A 16,932-nucleotide genomic window follows, 5' to 3' on the forward strand; every position below is an offset into this window, starting at 1 on the left:
AGTTTGTTCTTGTGTTCTTGGTGTTATCCCCCTTTTCCCCCATCTCCCACTTGGTCAATTCGTGAATCTAGGTATCAACAGGTGGCTAAAGTCACATCAGAATCTAAACAAAAATCGAAGAAAGTGGAAGAATTATACCTAGCGGCGGCGCGGCGGACACTTGAATGGCTATGAGCGAGCGGAGGAGAGCGGACGGGGACCGCGGACAAAGGGGTCGCACCGGGATAGAAACGAGCGGTTCCGAGTCTCTTGTGTCCTACCATGCCGCTTCGACCGGAATCCATGGTTGAGGCGATCGACGGCGCTAGTGGGTGAAATAAGATGGGCCGGTGCCGGTGGTGAGTATGCTTGTCGGTGGCGTGGCTTGGCGGGAGAGCCGCAGATCTAGGTCTCGAGGCGGCGGCAGCGCGAGGGTTCCTCACAGAACCGAGCTAAATGTTCGCGCGCGGTTATTTTTCGACGTGATGATAAATGCTCCAAATTTGGGCCACGGATCCAAGTTTATGAAGTATTTCAAACCGTGATATGAGTTTGCTACAAAAGAAATTGCGGACTGGCCGATTCTACTGCATCTATGCTTGTCGTTTTTCACCCCGATGCCGCAAAGTGGCAGTTATTATACTAGTTTCTACCGGATCCGGATGCGGTATCTGCTAGATGTATGCTAGAGATGCTCTTACTGGTCACGAAAATCAATCCCGCTGGGATTCTTCGAAAAAATGCTTCATTTCGGGCGGCACCAGTCTCTGAAGAAGATACTACTGCTCTTTAATCTGAAAATGGACAGGAGATGTCTCTATTGAGTATAGAAACCAAATGATACATCTGTTGCGCTTTAAGAACTGACCAACCAAAGGAAAACAGGAGCATCTTGTGCCCTTCTACGTCAATTACCTAGTAAACATATATACCGACAATATCTCTATGTTTCCTACTTCTTACATGCGCCGAATGGCTGATCTAATCTTTTCGTCAGGGCAGAAGCATCAGAACTGCACTCTCATCTCCATTTCAGTCCTATCTAAACTTTCCAAAATGTTGCAAGATCAGTAATCATGAACACGGATATGTAGCCCGTTGGCAGCTTCCACCCGGGGGAATGTCAAAATTGTGTTCTTGCCTTCTTCCTCCCATCTGCATGGTTAACAAGTATCTTTCAGTAAATGGTACTGGAGATGTTAGCAATTGGGTGCGGATTATTAACAGCAACATACCTGTACTGAGTCACGAAATAGTGGAGGAAAGTTGCAATTTCTGCTATGCCTACTTCCTTCCCCGGGCACATCCGGCCACCTCCTCCGAACAACATGAAGTGTGGATGCGATTCCATGCTCTTCTCCTATTTTCAGTGTGCAATACAAGATCAGAACATCCTCCACTAAGTATGTACAGTATTACTTGTGTTTCAATGGTAATAATTTAGAGGCTTTTTACGGTAGAGACTACAAAATATTTACCGGCCATTCAGCAGATCTGATGGTCCAATTTAATCAATACTACAGTTGATTTGAAGAACATTGTTTTCCCAACCAACCGCAGATTAGGCAGACGCAAAAGCACGGAACCATCTAACCAAGGAAACTTTTCATTTCTTAACATTCCTTATAAAAGCTTCTTATTTTATTCCTTTACAAACAATCCGTGTATGTGGCCTGAGAATTTGGATCAACTCTTTATACCGTTTATAGAGGGAAAAAACTTATGAATACTAATTTATTTATCTCTAACGAACAGGAGTGAAGGAAACCATAATGGAATGCTCAAATCTCAACGGAACTTGGTCGACTTAACAAATTTGTTCATACATATCTAAAATATAGTTAGAATAATAACAATTTTCTCACATAGTGAAACAGTGTACTGCCTTCTTTTAGAGTAAATTTTTGCACAGATCTTAACATAGGTTCGGTGGTTTTGGGTGTCTGAGAGTTCGGTTGATTGATGATTAGCAAAACAAAGTTTAAAATGGGTCAAACTTCATTGCAACAAAGATGCAGTTCTATCTTATTAATAGTGGCAAGTGTCGCCGACTTTAGATCAGATGGTTCTTGGTTCGGGCTGCCCTATTTTCTGCAAGTTATTATATTTCTATCTTATTAAAAAAACTAACGTAATGAGATATTTTCTATTTATCCGGACACCCATATGGCTTGTTATATCCTATCTACAAATCAGGGCATCTCAAGTCGTGTCCCCCAATACACTATCCGACAACATCGCTAGATGGAGCGTATGGGGGCACCGCGCTAGTAACCGCATATGGGGGGGGGGGGGAGGCGCCTCTCCCTAGCCGCGCCCCCAATAAAATTTTCTAAATTCAAATGAAACCTAAAATTTTATTCATGTTATGTCATATTTTACAAACTTGAATGAAATTCAACCAAAATTTAAGCCTAAACTAAACTAAAGCCGGTAACGCAGTGTGGTAGTAGAACCGGCTGTAGTTCAACTCCTCCTCCTACTCGTCCTTGATGCCACTAGGGACAGCGCTTGGGCCTTCGCTGCCTCCTTCTTCTCTGATGTCGTTGTCGCCGAGGTTGACGTAGTTGTTCTTGTTCTTCGTGGACATTGGCTGCCATTGTGCCGGACGAGGTCTAGAGCCTGCCGCTAGCAGAAAGACTACCAGTTCTCTATTTTTTCGGTGTCCCGGACAGGGACGGTGTACTCTCCTTCCGTTAGAGCCTCTTCTCAGCGCTGGTAGAACCCCGAGGTCCATCATGTGCTCCCCGAGGCTGGCACCAACGGTGTACCGATGCCCCCGTCGCTCAGTCTATAGCCGCTGAGAAGGCCCATGTTGGGAGGCATACTACATGGTAAAGCACCCACGCCTCGTGGACTATAAAAATTGCGCGGACTAGAGACATTGGCCGCCATGCCACTGCTCCGTGGCTTCCATTGCCACCCTGCGACATCGTTGGCCTCGCTAGGGTTTGTGTCGGTGCTTCGAGTGGGCAAGAAAGGATGAGGTGGTTGTGGGTTGTGGAAATGTGGGAGAGAGGAGGCGTGCCGAAGCTTAATCAAACGCCATAGATAGGTGATGATGTGGTGGCGCGCATTCTGGCCAACCGTTGTGCCAATAAGGTCTGCTCGCCTACCAATAAACGGTGTGGCGTCGGCACCGACTTGTGTCCAATGCTCCCATGTAGGTTGGGGTCAGCTTGGGGATGCAAGATAGTTTATTGTGACACGGCTGGACACTTTTTTAGGTCCATCTCAACCGATAGCCCTATTTTTGTTAGAATAACTTGATTTTTTTTCGATAAAGGGAATATATTAATATCAGAAGATACCAATTACACCTAGCCTCTGCAACAACGCAACACCCTAATGGCAGTACGATTTAGAATAACTTGATGCGATTTGATTAAACAACAACCTCAGATGTCACTAGCTTCAGAGCAAACATACGAGGTACACCTACCCAAGTTCTACAACGCTTATTATCGCAGCCGTCTTTCGCAAAAAGATGAGCTACTTCATTGGCCACACGTCGAACGTAATTCACTTCATGATCATTGAACCTATTGGGAGAGTTATTGGGACCCCTGCGGGGATGCTCTTAGAAGTTTGAACTCACAAGTAAGAATCTAGGTTCTCTAGTCTCACATATTTTATGGTCATGTGCTAGGTGTAAGTGTTGAAATCATGTGGACAAGAAAATGGTCTTGAGCTTAATCGAGTCACATGCATGCTTGGTAAGTATTGCATGCATTTTTCGGAATAATCCTCTTTGGGCCTTACTTATCCCGTTCAAAGAAGAAACGATAGCTAGTTCTATTATTATTCACATGATGCTTGGTAAGTATCAATGTACGCATGTAACCTTTGTTTGGCTAATTTATTTCGCAAGATAACTAAGAGAAATATTAAGGCACAACTCGAGTATGCAGTAATACTCTGTCATGATTCTTACCCTATAAAATCCCATAATGCCCTTAAATTAAGGATGGATATACAACTTAAAACTAATTGTACCGTAAAAGACCTCATAATTTATCGCTCTTTTACCTACCTCCCATCTCCATGGATTGAAGGTAGTAGGGTCAGGATACAGGAATGGATCGTAGTTTATCTCTCTTGTGTAAACATAAATTCTCCAACCTTTTGGAATGATATACCCTGGAAGAAATTAGTATGGCGTTAGAACTAACTTAATATAGTAGAAAATGCCAAGTGTAGTAGGGTAATTTCGATCATATATCACCATTCATTTCTACATCCTGAGTAGTTTTCCTCAGCAGCCCATTCACAACTGTAGCTAATCTCAGCGTCTCAAAAATGACCTACACGGTACAAGTATCCATGAGTTGTTCATCACGATCACGATCATACTCATATTACATTCCTACTCTGACTTCATTTTTGTGTTTTATCTTCTACTTACAGCTCGAGTGAAGGTCATGGACTTCAAATCCTTGTAGTATATAGCCTCCTCTGGTGACTTTCCCTTCCTAATATCAATATGCTCTTTCTGCGGAAGTGAAGAGGTCATCAGAAAACTCCAGAAGCAACTGATCTTTGTTATGCAACTCAAATTGATTTCAGAGTATACGTACCCTGAGTTCTTTGAGAGCTTGCGGATGGTCTGACAGGTATTTGACCGCCATCATTGAAGTCGTCGACATGGTTTCATAGCCAGAGTAAATGAGGGTGATGATCAAGTCAATGATCTGCTCATCACTAAGCTTTTCCCTGGTCCCATGATCGCCACTCAAGAGAGCATCCAGCATGTCATTGTGAGCAGGATCAGAGGTTCGCCGTTCTGCAATCATCTGCTCTAGCATGGATACAAGCTTCTTCCTTGCCTGAAAAAATATTTGTTAGGAGGGACAACAAGTTCATCTGTGTAACGATAGCAGGTTGAGGTGGTGGTAGTTGTACCTGGAAGCCTTGGTAGTAGCTTGTTCCTGGAAGGTTGATGGGCAAGGAGATCGTGCCAAGTACAAGGGTGTATAGCTCTGTCTTGAGAGCGGCAGAGAGGGGGCCAGCAGTGATACCAGCGATTTGCCGCAGTGCAGATAGCAATGCCATCTGAAGAAAAAGTCAGATATGAGTAAGATTAGTCAGATATGAGAAGTAAGGTTGTGTTATTGTGTGATTTGAGTAGTACTGTATGTTGTTGGCAGAGATAATAGCAGTACGCAACAGCCACACATGCGACAATGTCCTTCAAACAAGTACTAGTCCGTAGTAGGTAGTATTTTTTGTGTGCGCATCGACACCTGTGATGATGATGTATTCACTATGGGATGTACTCAAGAGATGCTCTCCTCTCTGTCTACTCCTTTTGTGTGTGTTGCGGAAAGAGCAACTCCAATAGTATAGTCGAGTATTGGCTATAAGCAAGATGTTACGTCATCTATAGCTAACATTTAGCCAATAAGAGCAAGTACAATAGAGTCCAATCAGCTGACTATAAGACATTAAATAATATATTTTAGATGAGTTGGAGGAGAGAGAAGAGGAGAGAGAAGGGAGGTGGGCTACTACGAAATAGCCAGCTCTTGCACGTGCTCCTAGGCACCTTGTAAGAGTGAAAGGTGGGCCATATATTAGTAAAGTACTACATTATTATAGCCAACTATTGTACATGTTAGCTATATGATGACTACAAATGATATGACATCTTGTTATAGCCAACAGTTGGCTATACTATTGGAATTGCTCTAAGTATAATAGTTGACTATAATAATGTACTACTTTCTCAATGGATGATTCACATTTTATTCATATAGCTTGTCTAGGAGCACGTGCTAGAGCTAGCTCTTGCATAATAAGAGCTCACTTATATTCTCTCACCTCTTCTCTCCTCCAAAGAGACACAAATATATTATTTTAATACTTGTAGCCAGATAACTAAAACTTACTATTATACTTGCTCTAATATTTCCTTTTGTTATCCAGCAGTACAGCTCTTCTAGAAAGCTAAAGATTCCCCTTTTGGTTGGAGGGCGGAAAGGAGGAGGATCTTCCATCCTTTTCCTCTGTGTTTAAGGAGGCACCATTATCATTCTGTCTCTGCCATCTGAGCAAGTGAAGTGAATAATGGTAGTACTGTACTACTGTAGTAAAAGAAAGTCAAGAGAAACAACTGCAGTTGCCAACCATTGTCAACAAATGCAGCAAAAGAGAACCAATGTTTTCCTACAGTGGGACCGGCAAAACTACTCTTTTAGTAATGTGAGCGCTTTCTATCTAGGAAAAAAAGAGGAAGAAAGAAATTAGGATAGTATACTGCTTCTATTGCTGCTGCTATACTATCTCAAGAGAGAGAGAGAGGGAGAGTCAGGTCACGAAAGAAGAGAAGAGAATTTGTGAGTGTGGCCTGACCTCCTTGGTCTTGTCCTGGATGTCGACGACGGCGCCGGCCCAGCCGTGGAGGTGGGAGCGCATGAAGGCGTCGATCTTGGGGAGGAGGCAGTCCCGGATCATGGCGGGGCGGACGAGGCCGAGCATGGCGCCGCGCATGGCACGATGAAGCGGTCCGTGCACGGCGGCGACGTTGTTCCTGCCGAGGATGTCCAGCATCGACTGTGGGTATCCGGGAACGAAGCCACGGCTCTCGCTCTGCAGCATGTGCCGGTTCAGCTCTGGATCCATGCACACTACCGTGGGGCAACCCAGGATGTGGGTCCGGAACAAGCTCCCGTACCTGCAGCAATATCCTCGTTAGAACATACTTACTACTACTAATTACTAATATGCAGCTTCTTTTGCGACTATCATGGGAATCCGTTCAATACAGATGCCATTATGGTTTGTACAAAAGTGAGGGGAGTTTTTCTCTTTTGATTTTATAGGAGCTGGAACAGTGATGGGTGTGAGCTTTTGGGGAACACAGCTACTGATGTTCCTCCTCTCCAGATCACTTTTCCAACAAACCACAAGCACAGGGGATTAAGAAAAACAAGAGCTCATCCAGTGCTTGTAAAGGAAAAAAATAACACAAGTTTGGCAAAAGGAGGAGAAACAGAGCTATGCTTTGCAGTTCCTTAGGATCAGATTCCATGCCAAATGCATATTCATCATGCCAGTGACAACCAGAACAAAGCAACCAAGCTTACCTAAGCCTCCTAGCCTTCATGAAGCTTGGTCCCTGCTTGAGGAACTCGGTGGTCTCGCCGAAGACAGGCCACCCCATTGTGCCGGGGGGCAAGCCCTGCTTCCTGTTGTACCTCACCTCATTCCATCTCAGCAGCAGGCTGCTCACCAAAACCACGCTAACCACCACACCTGTCAACACGAGGAGCACCATCTTCTACCTGTGATTCCTCTGCCTTCTCTTTTCGCCTCTTGGATACTCTGTTTCCAGAGAGGCGTAGTGTCTCCGGCTCTTGGCAAGTGCTTTGTTGTACTGGAGGTGGAGGGAGAAGACCCTCTCTCTATATAGGCCACAGCCCTCACTCAGCAAGGAGAAGGGGGAAGGAGGATAGAAAAAAAACTGCCTAATTATCCCTTTAAATAAATAAATAATATTCTGACCAAGGGCTCCACATTCCAATGTGAAGTCTTGACCTACTACTCCTAGTGGGTGCATGTGAGTGTGGGTGACAGCACATAAATAAAACGCTTGGCCCTACCGCAGTGCTGATTTCACTAGATCTCCCTGCCCTGCACACTCGTGCACACTCTGTCATCTCTCTTTCTCTTTCTCCAAATTATTGACCTGCTACTAAATAAGTACGGAGTAGGAGTCCATTACTACTCCCAATTATCTTGGCCAATTTGATCGACATTCACGGTCCGCAGACTTGGACCTGTTCCAGTCCTCTTGTTTTCACCCGCTACCTGTGTATGTGCCCCTCAACTTCAATTAAAGCATGCTACTAGTAGAGTAGTACTACTGCTACTACTGTGCTAGCACTATGTAATTTTCAGAACAAGCCCGAATCCACAGCAATTCCTACTTCACTCTCCCGTGACACAACTTTAAGTGCTTCTCTAACAAAAATCCATAATCAATTAGCCTTGGGACTTGACTGTGCAGATTTTATTGGCCGATCGATCAAACATGTTGGACATGACTTTGAGTAGTTGCTAGATTGATACGATACCGCGGCGCCCATCTATTGCACAGTGCTAGAACGATACATCTATCGTTTAAACTTATTAAACCTAATAATCAAAATATTCCTCGGGTTTAGTACTATACACAAGACTAGTCACAATGGAAAGTATTATAGACTAGTATCATACATATGATACTAGTTTATGATACAACACCCACAATGCATAGTATCATGAATTAGTATCCCATCATATTTAATATTTTGTAGAATCTCAATGCAAATATGTGTACATGATGTGTTTCCACTAAATTTTCTAGTTTTACGTGCTATGATACAGTATCTACCTATGATACTACTCTCACATTTCTCCTCATTAATTGATGTGTCACATCAGATTTTTGCTTACATGGCATGCATGATACTACCTATGATACTCCCATTGTGGCTAGTCTAAGGTGACCCATCCCAACTATCTGTTTGACCCCAATAATAGCATTCATTATACATGGAGGGATGGTGACATTTGTGTCGTAGCTCACTTGGTGAGGGAGCAAACCACTTTCCCAAAATATGATGTGTATAGTTTTTTGGTCGAAGTTAATAATGTTAAAGCTTCATCAACTATATGAAAAAGTGTCAATATTTATAATCTCACATCAATATTGCTAGACCCATTATCAAATATCTTTTCATATTGTGTGCATTTAGTATTATAGATGTTCATATTCTTTTCTATATATTTGGTCAATTTTTCAGAAACATTGACTTTCATCAAAAACTATATGCATCCCATTTTGCGAAAGAGGAAGTATATAAGCTGGCGTGCCGGCTGCCCACTGGTTACCCCAAAATGCCCTCCAATACAGCCCGACCTACAATCTTCGCTGCATCATGTGTGTCAACACTAACTCTTCACGCAAAGGTGAATATTCTCCTTTATGTGTACCTACAATTGTCTCTCTTGAATGGTATGCTACTTCATACTCAGTCATAGGTCTATGATAGGGATGCATTGAAAAGTACGGAGAGGAGGGAGGCTGCCATGGAAGCCCGAGGACTCAGGGCCGAGGTCACGGAAGCATGGAAGAGAAGAAAGAAGAAGCTCCAGGAGAGGCTACAACCCCTAGAGTCCCTGACCTCATCAACTCGACACCGGAGTGTTCGGCATGAACAACCCCGGAGTCTCCGGCACATGCGGACCGAGCCTAGCGTCCCCATGTGCCTTGTGTTCTGTTGGGGGTCCAAAGTCTCTGCGTACCTGCTGAAGTCTTACACCGGAGTCTCTGGCCCATGAAGATCAAGACCGGAGTCTCCGGGCAACTTACACCGCAATCTCTGGCCCTTCCCGTGCACCAAGTGTATGGCCACAACACATGTACCTCTTGGACGGCCAAACTGGGCTTGGTTCACCCCACAACTGCCCCTTGCGCCCCTTATCCTATATATAGAACCCCCTCTCCTTAGAAACTCTATGCATAATGATATGAAGAACTAAGCTATGCCTCCACCTTCCCACGGGGAATCAGAACCTCTCTGGATTGAATCTATGAGTTGTATCGAGTGCTCTCCTTCTGTGATTAGTCTCTCACACTTATGATTCTACTTTGGTCTCTGATACGTGTGATTCTACTGATTGCATACCGGTCTCTCTTACTCGGGGATTCTACCTCGTCTCTCTCACTTGAGTGATTCTATTAGAATGGTGGTTCAGGCCGCTAGGAGCAAACCGATTTGTATTGGATTAGGCCGCTAGATTTAAAATTTCCCAGTATGTCATGAACTATGAAATTTTGAATATTTGTGTTCGGCATTCAATTTTGAGTGCCTTGGTTCATGACATACTGATGTGGGCAATACCCTTCGGGTAACCAACATTATGCTACCTCCTATGGCCCAACCAGGGGCCCATGAAGATCACCCACCGACCAAGGTGGGCCAATATATCGGTTCCAAAGAAGGAGATTCATCCGAAGAAGGATTCTTGACGAACAAGGCAAGAAGACGTTAAACAAGGAAAGATTAGAAGTAGAACTCTTTGTAACCTAGTCGTACCCGGATAGAACTCTCGAGACCTGGCCAGGAGAGGGTCTGCCGAGGGACACAATCACAACAGATAGATTCATCGCAAGTCTAGAGCTAGGTCATTAGAGTCTTAGCCTCTCGACGAGATCATACTCATAGCCTTCGGCTACCCCATTGTAACCCGATATATTCGATAATCAAGATCAGACAAGCAGGAAGGAAGGGCTTTACCTCATCAAGGGCCCCGAACCTAGGTAAATCTCTCTCCCTATCTGTTTGGCATCTGATGTCTCGTGTCAGCCCGCAGGATTCCGTCAACCCTAAGCCCCTAAAGGTGGGCATTGTCGGGGAGCATCCTCGTCAATTGGCGCCGCCTATGGGAACCTTGTCGGTACAAGGCTCATCATCGGTAGCTTCGGTTATGTCGTTCGCGACTCCATCAGCATCGCTAACGTTATCATCGGCCCCTTCATCACCAAGCTCGGGGAACTCAATTCGATTCGGGTCCTTTAGTTTACTCCACACAACGACTCGTCTCGTCCGATCTTTTTGGATCTGCAAGGCGGGCTGGATATGGCGTCCGGGAGCGTCCACTACTGCATCAACGCCGAGGGCATCCTTCGGCTACCTGATCCGCTCGCCCCCAGCACGACAAGGACTCCATCGTCATCAGGAGCAGGATCAACCACATCGACTCCGGTCTCGGTCGATCTATCGGCTGCGCTATCGGCATCAACACCAACGTCTTCGCCATCATCGACTCTGCGCCGTTCGACATCATCTATGTCTGTTTGATCTGATGACTCTGCATCATCCGATCTAACATCGTGCTATTATCTCAACTGCGACACCAGACATGGACTGGGTTCGGATGACACGCCGTTCGTCGACAGTGCCAATTATTATTCGGATGAGGAAAGTATCGATAGTATCGCAAGGGAAGCCACCTGGAAAGTGGCGCATCATCAAATCTACGCTATCCTCTGTTGGAGATATGCCCAAGAGGCAATAATAAATTACTTATTGTTATATCTTAGTGTTCATGATAAATGTTTACATCCCATGCTATAATTTTACTAATCGAAACATTGATACATGTGTGTTATGTAAACAACAAGGAGTCCCTAGTAAGCCTCTTGTATAACTAGCTTGTTGATTAATAGATGATTATAGTTTCGTGATCATGAACATTGGATGTTATTAATAACAAGGTTATGTCATTGGATGAATGATATAATGGACACACACCCAATTAAGCGTAGCATAAGATCACGTCATTAAGTTCAATTTGCTAGTAGCTTCCGATATATAGTTACCAAGTCCTTCGACCATGCGATCATGTAAATCACTTATACCGGAAGGGTACTTTGATTACATGAAACGCCACTACGTAAATGGATGGTTATAAAGATGGGATTAAGTATTCGAAAAGTATGAGTTGAGGCATATGGATCAAGAGTGGGATTTGTCCATCCCGATGACGGATAGATATACTCTGGGCCCTCTCGGTGGAATGTCGTCTGATTAGCTTGCAAGCATGCGAATAGTTCACAAGAGATGATATATCACGGTACGAGTAAAGAGTACTTGTTGGTGACGAGGTTGAACAAGGTATGGAGATACCGATGATCGAACCTCGGACAAGTAAAATATCGTGTGAAAAAGGGAATCGATATCGTATGTAAATGGTTCAATCGATCACTAAGTTATCGTTGAATGTGTGGGAGCCATTATGGATCTCTAGATCCCGCTATTGGTTATTGGTCGGAGAGGAGTCTCGACCATGTCTGCATAGTTCACGAACCGTAGGGTGACACACTTAAGGTTTGATGTCGTTTTAAGTAGATATGGAATATGGAATGGAGCTCGAATGTTGTTCAGAGTCTCGAATGGGATCCGAGACATCACGAGGAGGTTCGGAATGGTCCGAAGAATAAGATTCATATATGAGAAGTCATTTTCCGAGGTTCGGAAAAAGTCCGGTGTTTTGACCGGAGCTTCTAGAAGGTTTTGGAAGGACCGGAATAGTCCGGAGTATTGTGGAAGGTTCCGGAAGTGTCCGGGACGACCCGGTCTGTCTAAGGAAGTCTGGAGGGTTCCATAATAGGTGTATCCATGTTTTCCTTAAGGGTTAAGAAGTTTCTCCTAAGGCAGATTCGGATTTGGCAAAAGAGTCCTAGTTCCAGAATTCTCCCAAACTTTGGGGGCAGGTCTTGGATGACCCAAGGACCTTTTCCACCTATAAAAGGAGGACAAGGGGAGCCCCAATATGTGCACAAGTCGCAGCCCTAGCTCCCTCTCTCCAAACCCTAGCCGCCCCTCCTCCCGCTTATCCCGTAGTGCTTAGGCGAAGCCCTGCCGGAGATCTCCACCACCACCGACACCACGCCGTCGTGCTGTCGGGATTCCGAGGAGGATCTACTACATCCGCTGCCCGCTGGAACGGGGAGAAGGACGTCGTCATCAACACGGAATGTGTGACCGAGTACGGAGGTGCTGCCCGACTGTGGCACCGTCAAGATCTTCTACGCGTTTTTGAAAGTGGCAAGTGATCGACTACAGCAACAACGAGATCTAATCTCGTAGGCTTTGGAAATCTTCGAGGGTTAGTCTCATGATCTTCTCGTTGCTACCATCTTCTAGATTGGATCTTGGCTTGTTATTCGTTCTTGCGGTAGGAAATTTTTTGTTTTCTATGCTACGAATCCCATCAGTGGTATCAGAGCCGTGTCTATGCATAGATTGGTTGCACGAGTAGAACACAATGGTTTTGTGGGCGTTGATGCTTTTGTTGTCTTTAGTTGGTGTACTTTGTATCTTGCGGGATGGTGGGATGAAGCGGCCCGAGCTAACTTTACATGACCGCGTTCATGAGACTTGCTCCACGCTCGACATGCAACTTGTATTGCATAAGTGGCTTTGCGGGTGTCTGTCTCTCTCACCATAGTGAAGATTCAATCTATTATTTCTATTGACAACACTAGTATCACCGTTGTGGTTCATGTTCGTAGGTAGATTGGATCTTACTTGAAAACCCTAAACCACGTAAAATAGGCAAACCTAATTAGAGGCGTCTAACTTGTTTTTGCAGGGTTTGGTGATGTGAAATGGCCATGATGTGATGATGAATATGTATGAGATGATCTTTATTGTATTATTGCAACCGGCAGGAGCCTTATGGTTGTCTTTATATTTCATGTAGTAGTATTATTTCAAAGTAGTTGTAATAGTTGCTACATGTGGTGAACAACCATGAAGACGGCGCCATGGACCTTGACGCTATGGCGACGATGATGGAGATCATGCCCGTTGATGATGGAGATCATGTCCGTGCTTTGGAGATGAAGATCAAAGGCGCAAAGACTAAAGGGCCATATCATATCACATATGAATTGCATGTGATGTTAATCCTTTATGCATCTTATCTTGCTTAGATCGCGACGGTAGCATTATAAGATGATCACTCACATTAATATCAAGATAATAAAGTGTTCTCCCGTCGGATGCACCGTTGCTACAGTTCTTCGTTTTGAAGCATCTCGTGATGATCGGATGTGATAGATTCTACGTTCATATACAACGGGTGTAAGCCATGTTGCACACGCGGAAATACTTGGGTTTGCTTGACGAGCCTAGCATGTACAGACATGGCCTCGGAACACAGGAAACCGAAAGGTTGAACACGAGTCATATGGATGATATGATCAACATGTTGATGTTCACCATTGAAGCTACATCATCTCACGTGATGATCGGTTTTGGTGTAGTGGATATGGATCGTGTACCACTAAACAACTATGAGGGATGTTGTATTAAGTGGGAGTTTATTAGTAATTAGATTAAAACATGAACTTATTATCATGAACATAGTCTGAATAGTATTTTGAATTAATTTGTAGAATTGGCATCCGTTTTCTACCATGTGCTAGTCTTGTGATTGAGATAGAAATACTGTTAAGTCTGATAAGTAACTTTACGGACTTGTACCGTATTGTTAAAGAATCAAGAAATGATTAAGTCCTATTGCAAACTTTTAGTAAACCTCACGTTGCTGATTCAAAGAACAATGGTTTCAATTAGTACCTAAAATCATCTTGTCTCCGTGAAACTTGAAGTTCAAATCCGTTTGAAAAGTAAGGAGCTGGAAATTTTGTTTTTAGAAATAAGCAAGGTATGAGATATATGTGATATCTAAGACCTTATTGCAAGATGATAGAATATAATCTAGTGAGACTACATAAACTCATAAGTTTTATGGGAATGTACGAAGGTTGAAGACGCTAGGCGTCTCGATCCTCCAACTAGTTGGGCACTAACGATATTCACATAGCCATGAAGTGATCGTCCTTAGTATGCACCGTTGCTAAGACTCGTCGTTTCGAAGCATCACGTGATGATCGGGTGTTATAGATTCTACGTGTGCATACAACGGGTGCAAGCCAGATTTGCACATGCGAATACAGAGGTTAAACTTTACGAGCCTAGCATCTACAGACATGGTCTCGGAAAGTCGTCATGATATGATGGATAAAATTATGAGTGAAATTGTTCATCATATTACAAAGTTACTAATAGTGAAATCTGGAACACTTGTCATATGATGATTGATGTCTACGGGAGCTTCTATTCTTGTAGACAGTGTTGGGCCTCCAAGAGCAGAGGTTTGTAGAACAGCAGCAAGTTTCCCTTAAGTGGATCACCCAAGGTTTATCGATCTCAGGGAGGAAGAGGTCAAAGATATCCCTCTCAAGCAACCACTGCAACCACAAAGCAAGAAGTCTCTTGTGTCCCCAACACACCTACTACACTTGTCAGATGTATAGGTGCACTAGTTCGGCGAAGAGATAGTGAGATGCAAGTAATATGGATGAGTATGAGTGGTAATAGCAATCTGAATAAATTATGGCAGCGAGTAAACATGCAACAAAACAGTAAAAAAACGAAGATTCGATGCTTGGAAGCAAGGCCTAGGGATCCCGCTTTCACTAGTGGACACTCTCAACAATGATCACATAATAGGACTACTCTACACCCTCTCGTTGGATGATGAACAGCACTAACTGTGTAGGATTACACGAACCCTCAATGTCGGAGTTAACAAGCTCCACAATATTCAATGTTCATATTTAAATAACCTTAGAGTGCAAGATAGATCAACACAATCACACCAAGAACTAACATAGCATGCACACTGTCACCATCACACTATGAAGGAGGCATAAATCACATCAATTCTTATCATAGCAATTGTTAACTTCATAATCTACAAGAGATTACAATCATAACCCACGCCAAGTACTACACGATGCACACACTGTCACCATTACACCGTGCAGGAGGAATAGACTACTTTAATAACATCACTAGAGTAGCACATAGATGATATTCAACTAGATCACATAAAGAGAGAGATGAACCACATAGCTACAGCGGAGCCCTCAGCCCCGAGGGTGAATTACTCCCTCCTCATCATGGAGACAGCGATGGCGGTGAAGATGGCGGTGGAGACGGCGGTGGAGATGACTCCGGGGGCAATTCCCCGTCCCGGCAGGGTGCCGGAACAGAGACTTCTGTCCCCCGAATTGGAGTTTCGCGATGGCGGCGGCTCTGGAAGGTTTTTTCTGGTTTCGTCGAACTGGGCGTGGTTTTTAGGTCAGGGACGACTAAATAGGCGAAGAGGCGGAGTCGGAGGGGCCACGGGGTGCCCACACACTAGGGGGACGCGCCCCCCCCCCTTGGGCCGCACCGCCCTGTGGGGTGGGGCCCCCTGGCTCCCCTCTCGTCTTTCTCCGGTGCTCTGGAAGCTTCCGGGAATTATAAGGTCTTCGGTCTTGATTTCGTCCGATTCCGAAAATATTTCTTTACTAGGATTTCTGAAACCAAAAACAGCAGAAAACAGCAACTGGCCTTTCGGCATCTCGTCAATAGGTTAGTTCTGGAAAATGCATAAATATGACATAAAGTATGCATAAAACATGTAGATAACATCAATAATGTGGCATGGAACATAAGAAATTATCGATACGTCGGAGACGTATCAATGATCAACTTCAAAGTAAGAACCTCAAGGTTATTGGTATTTGACCAATGGACCTAGAAGTTATTGAAGGTGAAGTGTTTTTTGAACAAAGTGTCACAAAGGGGTACCTCTTAGCTTGGACTACCGGGATCATCGCAATACACATGTTTTAACCAAGTGTCACAAAGGGGTACCTCTATGCCACCTGTACAAAGGTCTAAGGAGAAAGCTCGCATTTTGGATTTCTCGCTTTTGATTATTCTCAACTTAGACATCCATACCGGGACAACATAGACAACAGATAATGGACTCCTCTTTAATGCATAAGCATGTTGCAACAATTAGTGTTCTCATATGAGATTGAGGATATATGTCCAAAACTGAAACTTCCGCCATGATTCATGGCTTTAGTTAGCGGCCCAATGTTCTTCTCTAACAATATGCATGCTCTAACCATTAAAGTGGTAGATCTCCCTTACTTCAGACAAGACGGACATGCATAGCAACTCACATGATATTCAACAAAGTGTTGATGGCGTCCCCGGGAACATGGTTATCGCACAACAAGCAACTTAATAAGAGATAAAGTGCATAAGTACATATTCAATACCACAATAGTTTTTAGGCTATTTGTCCCATGAGCTATATATTGCAAAGGTAAATGATGGAAATTTAAAGGTAGCACTCAAGCAATTTACTTTGGAATGGCGGAGAAATACCATGTAGTAGGTAGGTATGGTGGACACAAATGACATAGTGGTTGGCTCAAGGATTTTGGATGCATGAGAAGTATTCCCTCTCGATACAAGGTTTAGGCTAGCAAGGTTATTTGAAACAAACACAAGGATGAACCGGTGCAGCAAAACTCACATAAAAGACATA

At 44.0% G+C, this 16,932-nt stretch overlaps 1 protein-coding gene across 1 annotated transcript; it reads right to left on the minus strand.

Moving 5' to 3' along the window:
* Positions 1 to 767: 767 nt before the first annotated feature.
* LOC124674413 (cytochrome P450 85A1) lies at positions 768 to 7,361 on the minus strand. The gene is made up of 9 exons (XM_047210462.1): positions 7,065 to 7,361; positions 6,331 to 6,652; positions 4,882 to 5,031; positions 4,557 to 4,805; positions 4,385 to 4,471; positions 4,205 to 4,283; positions 4,013 to 4,119; positions 1,215 to 1,339; positions 768 to 1,134 (listed from the first exon to the last, which is right to left on the minus strand). Exons 1-9 carry the CDS (start codon positions 7,253 to 7,255, stop codon positions 1,047 to 1,049), a joined length of 1,398 nt encoding a protein of 465 aa, XP_047066418.1. The 5' UTR covers positions 7,256 to 7,361; the 3' UTR covers positions 768 to 1,046.
* Between the last annotated feature and the right edge of the window lie 9,571 nt (positions 7,362 to 16,932).

This window comes from Lolium rigidum, chromosome 7, assembly GCF_022539505.1.
Source record: "Lolium rigidum isolate FL_2022 chromosome 7, APGP_CSIRO_Lrig_0.1, whole genome shotgun sequence".
Lineage (NCBI taxonomy): Eukaryota > Viridiplantae > Streptophyta > Magnoliopsida > Poales > Poaceae > Lolium > Lolium rigidum.

What these genes read in the sequence shown, in the direction of transcription:
- LOC124674413 (XM_047210462.1), bottom strand. Translation starts at nt 7,255, where the DNA reads ATGGTGCTCCTCGTGTTGACAGGTGTGGTGGTTAGCGTGGTTTTGGTG. An exon ending in TCCAGGACAAGACCAAGGAG is followed by an intron (nt 5,032 to 6,330) that starts GTCAGGCCACAC and finishes CTTTTTCTTCAG; the next exon opens with ATGGCATTGCTATCTGCACT. An exon ending in TCAATCCATGGAGATGGGAG is followed by an intron (nt 1,340 to 4,012) that starts GTAGGTAAAAGA and finishes CACTGAAAATAG; the next exon opens with GAGAAGAGCATGGAATCGCA.